Raw genomic sequence first — 18,956 nt, forward strand, 5'->3', positions numbered from 1 at the left:
TGCGTGCAGGACAGCTTCGGCTGTCTGAAACACACATACACAGGGATGCAAAAACATTGCCTAACGGTCATAACTCACTATGCAGCCTTTTGTAACAAGAACTGTGTGAGCCTACTCCCACACATGCCCTTCCTCCCCCCCTATGCTGTGCCATAGCTTTCTGTTCCCTCTCTCCCCCTCCCAATGCCATGCAGCTTGTAATCTTCTGTTCCCCCTTTGCCCCCCTTTGCCTACCCTTTGCCATGATGTGATTTTCTATTGGTTTATTTGTAGAATGCTGTGAACTTTTCATTAGCTTACTTGTGCCATGTGTGATTATGACGCTGTAACTAACTTTTTCTAATAAAAGAGCCCTTCGAGGATCATTCGAGGCTTTTGCTCATCCCAAGGAATTTCGTCTGGTGTTTTCCTTTTGATTAGGCAAGGACACATGAGCAGCCCACCAGTGTGGCGAACAACGCCGCAACTGTTTATTAAATTTATAGGCTGCCCGATCCCGGAGGACTCCGGGCGGCTTACAGAAATAAAAATATAAAGAAGATTAAAAACAAATAAAACACAACAAATTTAAAAGAAACACAACATGTACCCAGTCTAAGCAGAGCTGGACCTCAAGCCAGAGGTCAACAGCCCCAGGCCTGCCGGAATAGCCAGGTTTTGATAGCTTTATGGAAGGCCATGAGAGTGGGTAGGGTCCGGATCTCTGGGAGTAGCTCATTCCATAGGGCCGGAGCGGCGACTCCGAGGCGTCGCCAGCTGGCATTGTCCAGCTGATGGCACCTGGAGAAGGCCCATCCTGTGTGATCTTATCGGTCTTAGGGAGGTGCGCGGCAGAAGACGGTCTCATAGATATCTGGGTCCTAGGCCATGTAGGGCTTTAAAGGTGATAACCAGCACCTTGAATCATGCTCGGAGACCAATAGGAAGCCAGTGCAGCTCGCGGAGGATAGGTGTAGTGTGGATGTACCTAGGTACACTCAGTATCGCTCGCGCGGCTGCATCCTGGACTAATTGTACCGAACACTTTTCAGGGGCAGCCCCATGTAGAGCGCATTACTGTAATCCAGTCTTGAGGTGACGAGGGCGTGAGTGACTGTTTGCAGTGCCTCCCGGTCCAGATCGGGCCACAACTGGTGCACCAGGCGAACCTGGGCAAAAGCCCCCCTGGTCATAGCCGACAGATGATGTTCCAACGTCAGCTGCGGATCCAGGAGGACCCCCAAGTTGCAGACCCTCTCTGAGGGAAGCAAATTTTCTCCTCTCAGGCTTAGGGACGGACTAGCTGGACTGTCCTTAGGAGGCAACATCCACAGCCACTCGGTCTTGTCAGGATTGAGTGCTAGTTTGTTCACTTCCATCCAGATCCTAACAGCTTCCAGGCACTGGCATATCACTTCCACCGCTACGCTGAGTTGGCACGGGGTGGACAAATACAACTGAGTATTGTCTGCATACTGGTGGTATTTAATCCCGTGCTGGCAAATGATCTCACCCAGTGGCTTCATGTAGATGTTAAATAGGAGGGGGGACAAGACCAACCCCTGCAGCACCCCATAATTAAGGGGCCTAGGAGTCGACCTCTGCCCTCCAACCAACACCGACTGCAACCTATCGGAGAGGTAAGGGAAGCACCATAAAACGGTGCCTCCCACTCCCACCTCTTCCAGCCGTCGCAGAAGGATACCATGGTCAATGGTATCGAAGGCCGCTGAGAGGTCAAAGAGCACTAAGATAGAGGAGTGTCCTCTATCTCTGGCCCGCCAGAGATCATCGGTCAGTACAACCAAAGTGGTTTCGGTGCAGTAGCTAGGCCTGAAACCAGACTGAAAAGGGTCTAGATAATCTGCTTCATCCAAGGTCTGTCGGAGTTGGAGGGCCACCACCTTCTCAACAACCTTCCCTAAAAAAAGGGAGGTTGGAGACTGGACGATAGTTTTTAAGAATAGCTGGATACCAGGCAGCGCGAAAACCCCGCAGCGGCAACAACCAAGTAAAAGGCCGCACCGAGAGAGAAGGGAGGAAGGCCTGGAAGAACTGTGGCAGCGGCAAAGACCAGCCGCCCAGTCCCGGCACACATTGCTGCAACAACTCACCATCCCCTCCTCGGGGCGAGGCGCAGGCCACCACTCCGACAACGCCCAGCCCAGGTCCAGCAGGCCCAGTACAAGTCAAAAACCTCTCTCCAGCAGCACAGCCGAAAGGCACCCGCCACCCAAGCGACGACGCCGATGCCACCCAAGCACCGCCACCACCACCACTACCAGCCAGCAACGAGATGTAAAAACACAGGAACACTGTCCAGGGGCCGCCCAAGAGTGGCCCCTCCCAGGCACTCACCGTCCAAGCAACACCACCGCCGCCACCATCTGTAAAATGCCGCCACCACCGCCAGCCAGCAAGGATGTACAAAAATGCAGGAATGCCATCCAGGGGCTGCCCAAAAAGCGACCCCCTCCAGATAACCATTTCCTTGGCTCGTCCGGTGGTCAATCTCTTGCAGGGACTCCTCTTTTTTAAAAACCAGCGACTCAGTCCTGAGAATTTGTTGTTCTTTGCTCCTTGCAAGCCCGAGAGTTTAGCTCGGGCAGCCATTTTCCATCCCGCACATGGGCAAAAACCTTTTCTCCTTTCTTTGATGATACCACAATTTATGGTTATGAGGATTGGAAAGTTTTTAGTTTACTATCAAGAGAGGAGCTTAGTGACTGAGTAGAATTGAACGATATTAAATCACAACAATTAAAATTCCTATCTGATTATTCATTTATATGGCAATATATTAAATGTTCTAAAACTACACTTAACTTTGTCATACATACTTTACTGCCACATTGCAGTATAAACCTGACAGTGAACACAAGTTGATTTCTGTTCCTCGGAAGTAGTAATACAAATGAGGATCTTTTTCTACATGAATCTCAGTAAGTTCAAAGAAGTTTCTAAACTGTCCTAGAGAACATTTATTGATCATTCTAATTTTTCTTGTTCTATTATTAACATGGTTATTTTTATTTACTTATATTTATTCCATGCTAGTATTGTCTATTCTGTGACAGATAGATATGGGATGAATGGATGGATGGATAGAGAGGGAGAGGAAGAAAGAAAGGGAAGGGGAAAGAGAGACGGGGAGGAGGGAGAGATAGATAATGCAGCAGATTTGGAACTTCTTTCATACCAAAGGATAAGAAATTGCTTCTCCTATCACTAAAAAAGTGATAAACAGAAGAAAATTGTGCTATTCTATTCAGAGGATGAATACCTTAGATCAAGGCTGTCATATTCTGGCCATGCCCACACCTGGGTTTAGCAAAGGGGGGAAGTTCCAATACATGATGCTACTGTGACAACGTGAGTTTGACACCCCTGCCACCTCTGAATATTAAATACTGAAGACAGGAAGGCAAACATTTCTGTACTGTAGAAAATTGTAGATTTGTAATAATTAGAGACATGATACAAACAAACCACCAAATATACAGTTCAAATACTAGTTGGATCTCGTCATTGGATTGTAATTCAACAAGTACTAGAAATTTCTGAATGACTGTAATTAGCGCTTTAGTATATCCTGGCAAATAATTTGTAATAAATTATATATTAAAAAAGATTTAGACTCCTTTATACTCCCAATCCTATATACAGCATTGCATTAAGAAAAACATCAGACATTGTCCATGATTTTATACCCAGACCATTCTTGGTTTCAGCTTAAATTCTTTCACAGCAATGTTTCAGAGTTTCATACAGGAGTCTTTCTCAGTCCTATCCAGAGGTTATTGGAATTGGAGCTGGAATATTTTGCATAGAAAGCACATGCTTATCATACATACATACATACATACATACATACATACATACATACATACATACGGTACATACATTTCTTTTTCTATGTCACCAGGAGAGTCAACAACTGGTATAGGAAAGGAATAGGCAGACTAATATGTGTCATCAATTACCTGTCCATTAAAGGGTATATTTAACAAATGTACTTCAACAGCATTCCTCTAAAAATCTGAATATTTACTAACATGGCAGTTAAGAGGTGTTAATGAATGATTCATCCTTGATATTTGTATAGGCACCACTAATTTAGTGCTACAGCTCTTCATACAAACCATCACAAACAGTATGATTATATTGCCCATGCAAGAACAGGTGGAAGAGCTTGAGAAAATAATTTTACTTTGACTATGTAAATACATTTATGCAAATTGTGTCATCTACGTATTCCTTTTGCTAAGAAAAAATGAATTATTTGCATTCAGCCATCCCTTATTCTAAACATGAACTCAAAATAGTTATTTTGAATAGGAAAAAAAACCCAAATCATATGGAAATATAAATAAATCTTACCACTCCAATTGAAAAGTAATTATTAATGATGCTGTAAGGCACAGGATCTCCTTTTTCATCTTTATCATTAGGTATGACTTCAAACTTCCACCTGTCCAGCAAGATTTCGGTACTGTTCTCAATATCTTTTAAAATCTTGAGAAGATTCTCCCCTTCATATCCTTTTGAAAAAGAAATAAAACAGGGATTTGAAATGGCAGATTTAGGAACCTGGTCACCATCTCACCATTAATACATGAAAGATACATTTAACCTAAGCCAGGCATTAACACCTATCTGTACCACTGGTTCTGCTTCAATGACTTGCCACCATTTCAGCAAAGGGCACAGACATTGGAACTAAAAGTATGGTTTTAGCATCTTCTCACTATTTAGGTAGCTGAGTTGGGAATCAGACACTGCACTGCAAAACATGAAACAAAGCAACTAGTCCACCACAAACTTTATTAATAATCACTTGGCTCCTTGTTTATTGCTGAATAATTGTGAAATAATTGAATATTGTCTTAATTGCCAATGCACAGTAGCAGTAAGTGTCAGCAGTAAGCAGTAAGTGGGTGAAGAAGTGGTAGCAATGCTGAAGCAAGCAATATCAAAGCAAAGTTCATTAATGGCATTATGTTAAGAAATACTCAACTATTATTCCAAAATAAGGTTTCAGGGGGGGAAAAAAACTTCAGGGACCTTGATTCAATGGATTTCTGTATATCAGTAACATCACTTGGAAAACTTAATCATTGGTCATAAGGTCCTATCTTTCAGAATATTTATACGCAATACAAAAATAAAGGCCCAATCAATGGAATATTATAGCTGGCTTGATATAATTATATTATTTCATTATGTTAATTTTAAAATATATTTATGCATCAATAAATATTTTCATAAATCTAAACTATTTGAATGTGGAAATACAACTTTTTGGTCAGTTTCTCATCACTAGAATGTGTTGTGTTGGCACATGATACTCCTTCCAGTTTGCAAACTGACCAACATTTATGTTTCTGTGGACTGTATCTGTATATGATTTTTGATAGCCAGGTAGCTAGCTTTCCCAGTCTTTGGGAACCTAACTCTAACCCTATTGTTTCTTTTTTCCCAAGTAATGAATGTTTTTAATATTTTATTTCTGTTATACAAAAGATACAGGTAGCTTTATTTCTGCAATGTTATATATTTATTTTCTCAATACTCCTGATGTTACAATACCAGCCATTCCTACCAGTCAGGTAGCATACAAGATTTGCTTGCCTCTTAATATGTATCAGCTGGCACCTCTTTGCTCATGCTTAAGCCTCTTACAATATCTTCTATTCTTTTTGTTAATGGAAGCGTGTGTGGAAATGGAGGAAGCTTACATAGTCCTATACTACTTCTTTCTCACAATAATTTTAACAGTATGTATGTGAATGTGTGCATTTGTGTATGTATATTGAAATGAGTACTTCCGTCTGTATATTATCTATATATTAGTCTTTCTAACAGCTTATTTAATGTCATAATAAGAATCTGGAGAGACGTTTCTATCAATGACACTTTCTATATAACGTGAGAGAAACTGGCTATAGTCTATGTTAGTGGTAGTCAACCTGGTCCCTACTACCCACTAGTGGCCATTCCAGCTTTCATAGTAGGCGGTAGGGGTTTGCTGTAACTCTGCTTTATAAATTTTATAAAGTAAAGTTATTTCCCTACTTTATAAATCACCATTACTGTGGAACTGGTGGGCAGTTAGAAAATTTAATTACTAACAGAGATACAAAAGTGGGTGGTAGTATAAAAAGGTTGAGTACCCTGGTCTATGTACACACACACACACACACACACACACACACATAAATACATACATACATACATACATACACATATACACAGTATATACATATAAAATTAATTCTGCATACCCAGAATTATGGGGATTATGAGAGGGAGGTTTTATGTGTGTCTCTGTGTGTGTGTGTTTGTACAGAGAGAGAGAGGGAGAGAAATGTGTGTGTGAGTGTGTGTACACACACACACATTCACATGCACACGCAAACACACACATCAGAGGTAGGTTTTTATCGGTTCACAATGGTTCAGGTGAACCGGTAGTGGTAATTTGGCCACAGAACTGGTAGCAACCCAGGCTGGCCACACACCCAAACCAGTTCCCCGATCACCACTGCCATTGCCTGCATGCTTTTTAGTAGTTTTTCAGTTCTTCACACATGTGCAGAACAATTTACAGTGAACTGCACACACGCACGTGCAAAGCATGCACAAAACAAACTGGTAGCAACACCACCCCTGATACAGATACTTACAAATACATACATAAATGCAGCTGCTATAATTATTTCCATTCCCTAGAATAAACCACTGTCAGGATCAGCCTAAGAACAACATAGTCATAGAACTATAATTTCTATAATTCTTTCAGATAAGAAACAGAATCTTGTTAGAAAAAATATGTATTACTCTCACCCTGATGGATATATCCTGGGAGATTCTAGGGAGTGGCTATCCTAACTCTCTTCACCTATTTCTGATCCATTTCTGGGCTATGTTCTCTTTTGTCTTGTTCCTTCTCCTTATAATGTGCTCCCACCTTCTGGGGAAACTGCTACTTCAGTGTAATCCATCAAACCACTTCCCTTTTCATAGACATAATTCCTCTTAACTACATCTGAAGCTAAATAAACTTTTAAAATAACTTTTTTATTTTGACATAGAAAACTGTTCCTAAAAAGATAAATAAAAAGACCCAGTGGAAAAGAGCAGCTGGATCTTCTCCCTACATGTTCTACTGGCCCCTATTCTGCACACACAATCTATTTGCAGGAAACTATTTGTGTGTTTAGCAACAAATTTTTTGCAGCACTCTTTGTATTTGTATTTATAGCACTATTGATAGAAATAACAGAAAAAGAAAAATAAGAAAGAAGCAGGACATTCCATTTGATTTTTTTTTCCCAATGCTAAATAACAATTACTTCGTCAGCAATGAGAGATAAAGTCCTCAGCAAGGAAACATTCTGTTTTACAGATATTTTTATTTCAACTATAATAACAATCCTTTACCATTAAGCAGAGTTCCAGTTACGTGATTCCATGAAAACACACAACAGCCTTCATACCATTATTGGGCATAGCCTGACAATCTCTATTGTGTTACCAATTTTTTTTATTGTATTTAACAATATAGTTTCAATTGTATGTATGTACACAATGGTGTGTTGGTTGAACGGTGGAGGAAAAATAACAGACTTAGTACATTGTTTCTTATTATAAGATGCTAAATGAGAATTACTAAGAGACATATTCAGCAGCAATGGAGTAAGTTCAATGTATGCTAAAGGTTATTTGTTTAATAATTTATAAACCATGCAAAAACTCTGTGTCACTGAGAAGGGAAAATTACTTACCAGCATAAAAAATTGTTGTTATCCCTTCTGCTCTCCAATCCTATGAAAAGTTTCAGAGAGAAAAAAATCAGTCTTATGACATCAGCTACCATAGGGAAGGAGGCAAAGAATGGTGAAAGAATTTTTCTAGGATTAACAGTGGGTTTGCAAAGTGATTGAGCCCTATTCCAGAATGGATAGAAATTATGGGATTTCAGTAATAGCATCAGAGAACATGAGTTGAAAAAAATTGAATTATAATCATTTATTATGTGACTCCACTTTATTCTATTCTGCAGAAGATTCCAGACAATCAAGGAATGCAGAAAGAAGTTCTAGAGAAGAGTTTAAGGAATACAATGAAGAATGTTGGTTTGTGTTGTTTGTATATCCTAGTGGCAAAACAGTGTGTACCACAGATAAATATAATTGACTTTAGTATAAAATGTTAAATCACATCCATATTCAAGAAGTACTTTTGTATGAATCAGATTTTGTCATCTCTGGATAAAAAGGGTCAAAGTTCTCCTAGAAAAATCTATCATTCTATTGAGCATGTGAGGTGAAATATTTGCAACTTATTTACAAGTGATACTTTTTAGTTATAATGAATACATCAGAAGATAGAACATTATTATGTATTAAATATTTGAGGTATTCTTAAATGCACCTAGATAATCAAATATATTTTATAGATGTAGAATGTGCACATAAAATGAGCCGCACTTTATATACAAATGGCAGGATATCTTCTTAAAATCTTTGGAAAAGTTAGGATTTTTAATTTGAATTATACAGAGTACAGTCATTAGATCAACTATTTTAGGCAAATGTATGCATTGAAATTCAAACATATCCCTGAACTGAGTAGTTACAAAAATACTCTGTTAAGGAAGTGAGTTTTTGTTGCTAGGAGGGGACTCAAAGATTTAATATGTTATTGATCTAAGATACAGAAGGTAATTGCAAATTAAAATTAATTTAAGTAAATAATACAAATTTGTTTAATGTTTTATTAGTTTACTAAAATTTAACAGAAGTAATCTGAATTGGGCAATCATCAGAAACTAATTTCACAAAGAAAAGCATTCAAGAAAATGCCTTTAAATTAAGTATTGTAAGAAATAAAATGTTGAATGTTTCATACAAAATTGAACTCAGCCAGAATTTAGTGCTGCCTCCTAAATGAACTCCACTTAGTACAATAATGTCATCATTCTAATAATTATGCTTTATTAACAAGCTTCTACATATAGTATTTACAAAAATAATATCTCTTCTAAATATCCTTTATTTACAGGAAAACAATTCACAAGATATGAGATAGATATGTAAAAATAAAAAAGATAAAAAAAGAACCGGAGTGATTTTACTTTATTTTCAAAAATTAAGAAAAATATCTTCAAGACGTATTCTCCCAAATTTCCAGTCACAAGTTATTAAGATTGATAAATTAAGAGTTAATAAGAATAACATTATTTTTCTGGTTTTGCTTTCTTATTATTGGAAGTTTAGAAAATAAGGGTTAACTTTAAGAAAACTATACAAAATAATGTATTAATTGAATCAAAAAATTAGATGTTATGAATTAGAATTAGAAAGACACCTAAAACTATTTACAGAGAGAAGATCCAAACATGCATAAAGATATGATCTTTAGCAGGCAAAAGTAAAAGATGTAGAAAGTGTAAAAGAGCTGCATGTGGAATCAGAAGAACAAACAATTGATTATATAGTGGAATTGCTTTAAAAGCTATGATTTATTTTTTTCTGAAGCTGTTAAAAACAGATTTGGCGTGGCTCATACAAAGGAATACATAATATTAAGTATATCAAGAGCAACTAGATATGATAGATATGTCCTTATAAGAACAAAAATGATACTGATTTCGTAAGAGTGAAAAAAAAAACCTTAAATCTTTGTCTCAAAGAGATTCATTGTTAATCAAGATGGGATCTCAAAAACTGTGAGGACACAGTTCAATAGGCAGGTCTAATTTGATGTATGCCTTCCTAACCCATTCTTCCAGCAGAAAAAAATAAGCACAGTAGCTCTGAGAATATGTACAAATTGTAAAATGAAGTAATCTGATTCTAGGTTGTTCATGTTTTATCATTCTGAAATCTCGGAATAATTTACAAAGTTTTTCATGGTTTCTTGTTCATGAAGTAATCAGGTACATACTAATTTATTTTAAAAGCAGAAAAGTATACGGGTTCTCTTAAATGTTAGGAGAAATTAAAGGAATACACAATGAGTGTTCACTAAAGTGGCAATAAATTATGAATTAGAATCTTCTGCAGATAATAAAAGTCATTTTGAGACTTCTCTGGCATCTTAAAGTGGCAGAACTTACAACATCAAAGCCTCCTGTTTCCTTGGCTTATCTTTACATAACATCTTGGGCAGGTTTTCATTCTCCTTCTTTGCATAATCTCACAAATCAAGTAATGGAACAAAAAAATAAATCTGGTCTTCATATTTTGAGGAATGGACACAAGGTTACAGGAGGCTTGTTTTAAATGAAACACTTTTTAAATGTATTCTTTGCCTCCATGGATCCTGGTAGAGAGCGCCATAAGACTGATTGTCTGAAATCTACTGCAGGATAGGAGAAGAAGAAAATAACTATATTTACATCTTGATATTTACTTTGAAAGATACGCAAATATTTACAAATACTGATAAGTAAATTACATTTGAGATCAAATAGCAATAATTTGGTATATTTTCAATTCTCTTTAGGAAAATAATACTATAGTTTATATTTTGATTTTCCTTTACTGTATAATATGTCAATGAAACTCATAAAACTTTTTGATTTTTCACACTGTGCAAATAATATATCCAAAGGAATAAATTTGTGGAAAGCCATATCCATTGGTCTCAGGTTCCAAATAAGTGAATGAATGAATATTACACGTTAAAAATGAGAGCAAATTAACACAATTAACATATTTACCACATTTAAATTCTTCTAATATGTTATTTACTAAGGGAACCTGTAAAGTGACATTATTAACTGGTCACTGAATATAAGATCACTGATGTAATACACTGTCTTTCTAGTACTGTGTAAAATTATTACTGATTTACTACTACAACAACAAAAAGTGGAATTTTTGCTTATGAAGTGAACACAATCAGTTTTTCACAAAGTCAATCATGTTTCCTTAGTCCAACTATAGCTACGTAAGTTAATGCAAAGTATTCTGGGAGCTTACAAAACTTCCAGCTGAATTACACAAAGTAAATTAGCTGGCATGGCTATAATATTCAGGAACTGAAACAGACACTTATAGTACCTAATAACAATGTGAATTCCTTCATTTTGATCCTCTGAATTTCTACCAAATTGCAATATGTTAAATATTATATCATAAAGAATTTTTTTTACAATCATATAGTTTTACATATGTGATGCTTTGGGGGAAAAGACATTAATGATTAAAATGTGAAAATTGATAAAATAAAACACTTTATATTATAAGTAAGTTTATTTTTATTTACCTCCTCCCCATCTCAGACATCTGGCTAAGTCATTCCCAGTTCCAAGAGGCAGAATAGCAACAGGAGGATGCTTAATCAAATTTGCTTTCTCTGTAAATAAAAAATGAAGGCATAGTTTAAGACAAATAGCAGCCAAGACAGAATCTATATATTAAAAATTATATTAATATTATGGTTAGATATGGTTTTAATAAAAAGAATGTGTTCTTAAAATCTATCTATACATATCAACTGAGAAGGACTATGCCAGTAACCTACAAGAGGAAATTGCTATCACCCAAAAACTAATTTTCCACATTTAGGGTATAGTAGATTATGAAAGTAATTATCATGAGCGAAAATCAATGGGGGGAAATCAGTGATTATGGTAACTGATGACTCATCAAGATAAATGTACCCTAATAATATATTGCATTCTGGATTGAGAACTGTAGATAATTTACAAGACAGCGTATGATAAATTATCAGTGTTTCCATTATCCATAGACCAAAGGGTAAAAGATATCATTGAAATTATACAAAAATTAAGAAGTAGAAAACTATATGAACAGCAGCATTTAGTGCAGAGCAGATTCAAAAAGCTTTGAGCTGGTCCTATTTTATAAGGCAAGTTCTTTTCCCACTGACAGTTAATGACCATACAAACTATACTGGGCATTGGCTGCAAACACATAAAACAGGCATTTGCTAGGAGCAAGAGATGGTTTGTTTGCCATCTCAGTAACATTTCAGATTTCTTAAAGTTATTCTTCTTCCTTCCCAGTTCAGCTTTCTAAATTCTCCTCCTTCACAGAAAAATATGATGTTTGCTGAATTTTGGCTTTTTGGGGGGTGGGGAAGGAAGACACAAGTTCATGGTCTTGTCATCAGCCACCGACTGACTCATCACCTTGAAGTTAGAAGTCCAGTTCCTCTCTCTCTCACCAACTTTTCCCATTCAGGTGGATGGGAAAAAGAATATGAAGTAGAATGAATCCTACATTATAGAAGCAGGAGGAGATGTATAACTCATTGTTACACTGAATCAGAATGGCCATAGCAATGTGTAGCAAATGTCCATACCTTATACTACGTTAGCAAGGTATATCTAAAATTCCCACACAAGTCCTGAGTCTGTGACCGGTACTGCTAACAATAGAATGAAATAAGATTTGGTGGTTCTTGATACAATAAACTACAATAAACTACCCAGTACAGGTTGCTATAAAGGACAAGAGACTATCTAGGTCTCATTTGACCAGGATCTTCACCTGATGAAAAAGGGGTAAATCTAAGTGGAGATACTGTACAGGAAAACAGAAAACAGATAAATCAAGAGCTGTTGCAGGTAGTATAGTAATATAGCCTTTATTCTCATTTACATACAATGAAATTGGTTGAATTGGTCAAAGACAGTAAGTTCTAGGAAGGGAAGAGATGTGAGAAACAGACTCAAGATTTTTCCATCCTATCTTTTGAGACTGTATGGCATAAGAGAGAGTAATGGAAAATCTTGACAAAATATTTTAAGATTCTTAAAGAATCTTAAAATTCTGGGATTCTACAACAATGAGGTTGAGTTCATTTCATTTCATTTATTGAATTTATAGGCCACCCAATCCCGGAGGACTCCGGGCGGCTTACAGAAATGAGAAATATTGAGAAAGGGTTAAAACAATAAGACACAACAAGATTAAGAAGAAACACAACGTGCACCCAATCTAAGCAGGGCTGGACCTCAATCAAGACGTCCACAGCCCCAGGCCTGCCGGAAAAGCCAGGCTTTGATAGCTTTACGGAAGGCCATGAGAGTGGGTAGGGTCCGGATCTCTGGGGGTAGCTCATTCCATAGGGCTGGAGCGGCAACAGAGAAGGCCCTACTCTGAGGCGTCTCCAGCCGGCATTGTCCAGCTGAAGGCACCTGGAGAAGGCCCATCTGTGCAATCTTATTGGTCTTAGGGAGGTATGCGGCAGAAGACGGTCTCATAGGTATCCGGGTCCTAGGCCATGTAGGGCTTCAGTAGCCTTTGCAATATCTTTTTCTTTACTTGGGCTACTTTATAGGCAACTTTCTCTGATGGCAGGTATGTGGAAAAAAAATCACTGTATAGATGGCCCAGTTCTCAAGTGAGATTGAATTTTAAAGGGAGGAACTAAATCTCGTGTTTTTATGGCAATAAAGGTAAAGGTTCCCTTCACACATATGTGCTAGTCGTTCCCAACTCTATGGGGTAGTGCTCATTGCCGTTTCAAAGCTGAAAAGCCAGCGCTGTCCGAAGACATCTTTGTGGTCATGTGGCTGGCATGAGTTTACACCAAAGGCACATGGAACACTGTTAGCTTCCCACCAAAGGTGTTCCCTATTTTCCTACTTGCATTTTTGCATGCTTTTATTCTGCTAGGTTGACAGAATCTGGGACAAGTAGTGGGAGCTCACTGCATTACGTGGAGCTAGAAATTCAAACTGCTGAACTACTGAACTTTTGATCGATAACCTCAGCGTCTTAGCCACTGAGCCACCATATCCCTTCTATTCAGAAATGCTTGTGCAGCCTTTTCCAATTAGCTCCAATTTTCCTTTTCAGTGGAAATTTGTATTTCTTTTTCAATCAACTTTTTCAGGAATATTGGTGATTACTGCGCCTCATGATTTCTGTAGATAGAAACTATCTAAATTCTGCATTTTTAAAATATTATTTACTAAACCAGGGCTTAGAAATCTACCACAATTATTCTGCAGAAGAGTGTAACTGGACTTCAAACATACTCACACACAGCAAGTAATTTATTGCAAACTGTCAGGATTTCCTGTACATTTTTGCAGGAATAGTAATAACACAGTTTAACCTGTAAGTGAATATTTATGGTTTCAAACATTCAGATGATCCTTTCTAATGTTAAATTTTATATAAAAATTACCATTCAATAAACATTAAAATAGGCAGAACAGCATCCAGCATGAAAAATTAAATATAAGAAACAAAAAAGTGTACAAGTAATATCTTAAATAAAAAATAACTTATTTATAAAAACTGTTATTATGTATAATGATTTAAATCTTATTTTTATTTGTAGCTGTTTTAAATTTCATTTAATGAAACTTTTACATGTCTATCCTTAATCACTAATCTTTACTTCTATGTTTTATATTTTGCAAGTATTATTTCTATCTTCCTCTCAAAATAATGATTTCATGCATGTCACATATCATAACTATTTCTAATTGAAAGAATTATTCATCTTTCGTAATACTACCTGAGATTTAGATAGGCACTTCAATTTAAAAATACATCTAAAATACAACAAAAGGATTTAGTAAGATTCCTAGTCCAACTAATAAAAAAACTGAATTGAATTTGCATTTTGCATCAGCTAACCATGACAGGTCTCCTGGTTTTTCATCTTGAGACAGATAGTGAAAGGTTTATCAAACTTTGATGGAGATACATAATTTCATAAAAATTATAATTTTATTGTTGGAATGGATTTTAACACTTCCATACAATTTTTATTGGAAAGTGGGAAATAAATAAATAATCATTCAATCAATCAGGATCACTCACAAACACACACACACACACACACACACAAACCTTATTATTCATAGTACCCCTGAAAATCAAACAAATTCTTAGCTTATGTTTTGGATGCAGCAGAAGCTTCTGCTGCTGCTGCTGCATCTCCCCCAAATATCCTTCAGATTCTCCCATAATTGACTGTAGCCATTTCCTTCAGTCAAAAATCTTATCAACTTCCATTCATAGATCCATTTGTTATATACATTATAACCGCAGATCTGGACAATTTTCATATGGTCTCAAACATTTCCTTTTTGGAGAAGGTTGTTGGCTTCCATCTCTAGAGGACCACGGAATAAGTGGAATACCTGGATCTTTTTCAGTCAGGATTCCTTCCCCGACTTGATCGTTCAGTAGCTTTAATACTAGCTTTAATACTATGAATCACAGTATCTTTCTGACCTGCCTTTGGGGATTGGAGTGAGACACACTGTGTTGCAATGGTTCTCCTCCCTTTTTCAAGGCCAGTTCCAGTTACTGTTGAGTGGGGGAGAAGTTGAGCCGAAGGTCCCCAGTTTGTGGATGCCTTGGAATCCTTCTCTCTCCCCGCTCCTAGTTACTTGAGCACCTGGGTTAGTTCATTCATCCCCATATGTGTGATGTAATCAGTATGATAATAATACCCAATTGCATACTTGGGCTAACCAAGGGATAACACCAACGACTACTCCTGGTGTATGGAGATATTAGGATCTACATGAGAGGTAAGTCTTTTGCTCAATCCTTGCAAGACTGACTGGCTCTGGGTTTTAAGGCCTGTGGATAGCCAGTAATGGAGAAAGCCCTGTGGTATCCAGTGGAAGGAAAAAGCAGATCTAAGGACCATGAGGCCCCAAAGGGGTGGGAAGCATATGAAAGAATATCTAAAGGGTGGAAAGATCCAGGAAAAACAAGTCTGGGCCTGATTGGCCTCCTATGGCTTCCTCACCCCTGAGGTTTAATGATCAGTGTGGTCAATGAACAAGCACATTAGGGAGAGCAAGGATGGGAGTCATTTAGCAAGTTGATTATATGGTTACTTTGCTTAATGATTGTCAGAATTTGTCATAAAATGGGCAGAAGCCATTATAGTTATAGGTCACACACATGTATTATTTCATAAATATTAATATATTGATTAATTTTACGTAACATTTATATTATGCATCCATGTTAGATTATCTATTTAGCAAATCTTAAGAGTTAAAGATAATGAGGGGTCTGAAAGCTGAATCATATGATGAATGGTTGCAGAAACTAGATATGCCTAGAGTAACAAAAGAAGAACTAGGAGTAAGATGATGGCAGTATTCCAATATATGGGCTGTAATAGATAAGAGATGGTCGCCCTATTTTCCTAAGCACCATAGGACAGAACAAGAAGTATCAGATGGAAGATAATCAAATAGAAATCCAACCTAGAATAAGAACAATTAATCAAAAGTTGAGGGTACTCTCTCATAGGAGGTTTTCAAGAAGAGATTAGATAGTAATTTGTCTGGAATGATATAGGTTCTCTCGCTTGAGCAGGGAGTTGAACTAGAAGATATCCAAAGTCCCTTCCAACTCTGATATATTATGTCTTATGTTTAAATATCTCTTAAATATTGAAGTATAAGGTCATTATGTAGGATATTATCATTTGATGAACTGTATCTTATATTATTGGCAAAATGTGTATTAACAAAGAATTAAAATAAGATATTTCCTATCAACAATATATGAAAGCATCTCAACAACTAAAAATATCTGTTTTATAATTTCCCCAAACTCTCATAATCAATTTCCTTTCTGTAACCTCCCTTCTTTTAATTACTCCAATGTGAAGCAAAGAAAATTTGGAGTCTTCTGATGAAATTAGAATGATTTATACAAAAAGAGCAAATTTCAGACATTACTTACTAGTTTTATGTAAAACAAAAATGTATGTTACCTATGCAGTCTAAAATCCAACCTACGGTTCCATCACCACCACATGCCAATACTCTAAAGTCAGAAACATCTCGAAAAAAATTTAATCTGAAAAAGTAAAAAAAAATGAAATTATATCTCAGAAGTTTGCTTTATAATACATTGAACAGAATACACAGGAGTTACACTTGCTAACTTTGGGGGAAAAAAACCAGCTAAATTTGGCTTGCAGTAGTACAGCATATACTTCATAACAATTATAATTTTTAAATACAATGTGTATGTTATATGGGCATGTTATATAAGTCTTAAGATAGTAATTACTGCAAAAGGATATAATAAAATTAGTTTCATTATAGAAAAGTTTATTGTGATAAGCATAATATTCATTTCCTGGGAAAGTATATTTCATCTCCTGGGAAACTATATTTTAAGGTATAACGATTAACTGGTATGTAGATGCCAACCAGTTGTAAAGATCATCATTTTTCAGATTTGAATCTTTGCAACCTCCAGCTAATTGTAACAGTTTTTAAACACAATTTAGAACCAAATTAAATCTCCACTATACAGTAGATATAATGTATTTCCATTGCAAAATAATTCTCTAATGTAATGAGGATGTCTGCTTTTAAAACAATATCTTACTTAATAATTCTTAATTTAAATTATACCAACAGTTTACAAGATATAAAATGTATATGAAAGTTGCAACACATAAGCAATTAAATATAGTAAAGCTATGATGAAGTAAATATTTATATATGTGAATACTTTCATAAAATAAATCAGAAACAGAAAACATAACCTGTGAAAGGAAAAATGGAAGTAGCACATTATAGGCTGTGATTTTCATTTTTGGTAAATTATCTGGACTGTACAAAACTGAAGCATATTTGTAATTGATGAGTAACAAATTTTTGCAGTTTATAACCCCAGTTAATGATAAACAGATTTAGGTCTAATACAGTAATTACTTTTCAAAAAAGACATGAAAACACTAGGTATGAAAGCAAAATAGGTCATCACTTCCAGAGCCATTATGCTCAGAGTTCATTGAAATATTGCTGCAGTAAAATCAAACACACTCCTCAATGGCAGTTAAAAGCCTAAAATTCAGAGTGGGGAAGTATCTATTCTATACAGAAAGAACTAGTATTGAAACACCATTGGAAGATCCACTGACCAATGATAAAATATGGTTTATAATAAATATCTAAATGAGATATTACGAATTATCTTTATTTATCTAAAGAAGTTAAGTTCTAGTTCATAAAATGGTAAGCAATTATGTTTTGAAGAATCAATTCTGCTCATTCCTGCATGGGAAACTAAATACATATAAGCCTTTGAGATAGTTCTGTCCCACTTGCTTTCTTCTAGAAGTGCTGGATGTCGATAAGGATTTTGCTAGGGACTAATAAAAGTTCAAGTACAATATAGTTAAAAGAAATAGGTTATGCAGGATCATGCAATTCCAATTTATCCTTCCTTTTCCCAAATATCTATCTGAGGTTAATGTTTATGGTTATAGTTACTATTATAGTCAAATTATAGACTGCTTTGGTTACTAAAGAATTTAAAATGGCAAGGTAAGTATTTTACCAGGCAATCTTTCATCATGAGAGACATCAGTTCAGAAGTCCTAATTTCAGGCAAAAGGTTATATTAGATATCTCAGGATATTTTTGCGATCAATATAAAAACTAGATTGAATTACCTGCTACAATGTCTATTACCCTTTTTAAGCTGGCCAGTTTCTGGGAATGCTTTTTCCTGATAGATGTGGACATTTCATTGAGCAACATTCCTAGGATGACTCAGGATTCATTCATCTATTCAGGAATTTCAATCTACCCAGATTGTAGAGACCAGACAGCTGCTTGTCTAAAATGATATAGGATCTCCTCTTGTACAGGTTGTTGGACTAGAAGACTCCAAAGTACCTTCCAATTTGGTTATTCTGTTAACTGTAGCAATGATCAGTAGGGACAGGCGGTGTATTATGAGAGAGTGCTTGCAACTATTAGCTCCCAAATTAAATTATAAAGAACTGTCCAGTGTGCCTATATTTATTTTATTTCCTCATTTTAAAAAAAACCATCACTATCAGAAAAGGAAAACAGAGAATGATTTTATTTTTGATCTTTCTCAGCAACCATAACAGTGACAACATATTTAAAATATAATTTCTTAGACATCAAAATTAACACTGTTTTATATACTTTTGCAAGTTAGTAAAGCAGTGCTTTG

General features: G+C 36.2%; 1 protein-coding gene across 1 annotated transcript in view; it reads right to left on the bottom strand.

Annotated features, from left to right (window-relative positions):
* Positions 1–18,956, bottom strand: part of DGKB (diacylglycerol kinase beta) — a 281,445-nt gene that overhangs the window by 196,586 nt on the left and 65,903 nt on the right. The window contains 3 exon segments of the mRNA XM_032237244.1: positions 4,360–4,520; positions 11,257–11,346; positions 16,726–16,811. Coding sequence (XP_032093135.1) covers positions 4,360–4,520; positions 11,257–11,346; positions 16,726–16,811 — 337 coding nt within the window.

Source organism: Thamnophis elegans, chromosome Z, assembly GCF_009769535.1.
Source record: "Thamnophis elegans isolate rThaEle1 chromosome Z, rThaEle1.pri, whole genome shotgun sequence".
Classification (NCBI taxonomy): domain Eukaryota; kingdom Metazoa; phylum Chordata; class Lepidosauria; order Squamata; family Colubridae; genus Thamnophis; species Thamnophis elegans.